This window comes from Phymastichus coffea, unplaced genomic scaffold (assembly GCF_024137745.1).
Source record: "Phymastichus coffea isolate CEN01 unplaced genomic scaffold, Cenicafe_Pcof_1.1 PCOF00003, whole genome shotgun sequence".
NCBI classification, from domain to species: Eukaryota; Metazoa; Arthropoda; class Insecta; order Hymenoptera; family Eulophidae; genus Phymastichus; species Phymastichus coffea.
In genome coordinates, this window is record NW_026706814.1 from 996,455 (window position 1) to 998,910 (window position 2,456).

General features: G+C 43.4%; 1 protein-coding gene across 1 annotated transcript; it reads right to left on the reverse strand.

The window, feature by feature from the left end:
• Positions 1–1,446: 1,446 nt before the first annotated feature.
• LOC131664372 (uncharacterized) lies at positions 1,447–2,052 on the reverse strand. The gene has a single exon (XM_058935422.1). The coding sequence runs from the start codon at positions 2,050–2,052 to the stop codon at positions 1,447–1,449; it is 606 nt and encodes a 201-aa protein (XP_058791405.1).
• Between the last annotated feature and the right edge of the window lie 404 nt (positions 2,053–2,456).

Below are 2,456 nucleotides of genomic sequence, written 5' to 3' on the forward strand. Positions count from 1 at the left end.
TGCCCATGACGTATTTTGTCGTAACTCTGTGTGTGCTAGTTGAGTTTACGGTACAAGCCTGTACGCCATCGTCCATAACAATCAGTTCGTGCGCGCTCGTCGTTTTGAAATTCAGGTTCCTCTTATTAGCTTCTCTGTGACATCGGGCCGCGGTTAGCACGTAGTAAACGCTGGATCGCCAAATACTTTATAGCGCTGCAGTGTGCTTACGGATCATCGAGGCACCGTGGTCGTTGACCGTGTCCCCGTTTTTACCATGTACACAGTCCTCGGACTAAATGCTAGAAGGTCGTCACCGATGGTTCTTGTATAGCGATGCTTGGCCATTTAGTCCAAGGCCTTGCCCCTTATGACAAAGTTTTGATGGTCAGTGTTGGGCGCGGTGACGTTGGGAACAGAAAAGATCTCCTTCTTCCGCACTCCGCTACTTTTATATGTGTGGATCTAGCCGGCCAGTGCAGCGTGACCCGTCGACTCGTCGCGCAATTACAAATTTCTTGTTACAATACGCACTTTCCGATTCATTTGAGCTCGGCTGCCTTGAGCGTGATGAGTTTGGTCTGGATCTATTTAGCCATAAAAATCGCACGATCGAGGGCTAATCATACGTTAGATAGATACCTTTTCGTTAAGATTTATGAAGTTGCACCCGTCGTCCCGTAGTATTGAAATCCGCCTAGAGTAGACAGTCTTCAGAAACTTGCAAACTGCAATAGCTTTACATCTAACCAGCCTCTCCTTTGTGCACTCTTCAAGGCTGGTCAACTATTTCAAGATCTGCTGCCATGTGGTGGATCTTCACTGATAAAGCCCAACTTGACTATGATGCTCTCATCACTGTTCGGTATTTTTACCTGCTCGCACAGTCTTGATGTCATCTTACAGCGATCATCGATCTTGGTCTGCCAATTTTCGATGCACACATGTTGCTCACCTCATCCAATACGAGGGTCATTTGATAAGTACCTAGCTTACAAATAAAAACACCAAAATTTTGTAAAAAATAAAATTTATTTTTCAATAGTCTCTTTTTAGTTGAATATACTTGTTCCAGCGGTGTTCCAATTTTTTTAACTCCATTGAAAAAAATGTTTTCTCTTGGTTTGCAAAATAATTCTCCGTGGTGGCAATTACTTCGTTGTTGGAGTAGAATCTCTTCCTGGCGAATGAATTTTCTAGGTTCCGAAACAAAAAAACGTTGCACGGAGCCAAATCTGAAGAATACTGGGGATGGGTCAGCAGTTCATAGTGTAATTCGACCAATTTAGTCGTGGTGACTGCAGAGGTGTGAGCCGGTGCATTATCGAAAAGCACTTTCTTTTTAGACAAATGGGGCCGTTTTTCTTTTAATACGGCGTCAAATCGACTCAATAGTTCGGCGTAGTACTGTCCTGTGACCGTTTTGCCTTTCTCTAGGTAGTCAATAAAAATCACACCTTGAGAATCTCAGAAAACAGTGGCCATCACCTTTCTGGTCGACGGGACCGTTTTCGCCTTCTTCGGAGCACGCTCACCAGGTAAAGTCCACTGTTTTAACTGCTCCTTGGTCTCTGGAGTGTACCAGTGAATCCATGTTTTATTGACGGTCACGTAAGGACGAAAGAACTCTTTTGGATTGCGATTAAACAGCTCCAAACACTGCCCTGAACTGGTCACACGGATGCGCTTGTTGTCTGCAGTCAACAAACGCGGCACCCACCTTGCTGACAGTTTCCTCATGCCCAAAATCTCACGTGGGATATGCCTTATGTGTTCTTCTGAGATGTCTACTATCGCAGCTATCTCGAGCACCTTTAATCGTCGATCTGACAAAGCGATATCGTTTACTTTTGTCACTTTCTTCTCCGTGGTGGCTGTTTTCGGAGCACCTGGGCGTGGATTATCCAAAATCGACGTACGACCACATTGAAACTCGTTATACCAATTTTTAGTGGTCGCCATTGAAGGAGAAGGATCCGCATCTACTGCATCCAAACGTTCTTTAATTTCACTGCGCGATTTCCCTTCCAAAAATAAGAATCGAATCACCGAGCGATATTGTTTTTTCTCCATTTTTCAAAAATCAACGGTCACTTGCTTTCAAGCGCTGTTACAAATAAACTACAAATCCAATCCGGCTGAAATTTCGTCTGTAACTGTGTACAGAAAGATATTGCATTGTAGTGTATTTCTGGCGCGATAGCAGCACTATTTGGCGGTGAAGCTAGGTACTTGTCAAATGACCCTCGTACGAGGTGTGTTCAAAAAGTAAGGTGACTTTTCGAATTTCACGGGCAACGTACTTTCGATTATCGATTTTTTTGTTTTGTTATATTGGTACACTTTTCCCGAACATCTGTACCAAGTTTCAAGTATATAGAATTTTTTGTTTGATTGTGAGAGGCGTAAAGGTTATAAGTGTTTTGCGTGCTCAGCGATTTCTTGCTATCGAAAAATATTGATCAAAGGATTTGCAT

Bases quoted from the DNA above. Each gene is read 5' to 3' on its own strand.
- LOC131664372 (XM_058935422.1), bottom strand. From the start codon at position 2,052: ATGGAGAAAAAACAATATCGCTCGGTGATTCGATTCTTATTTTTGGAA.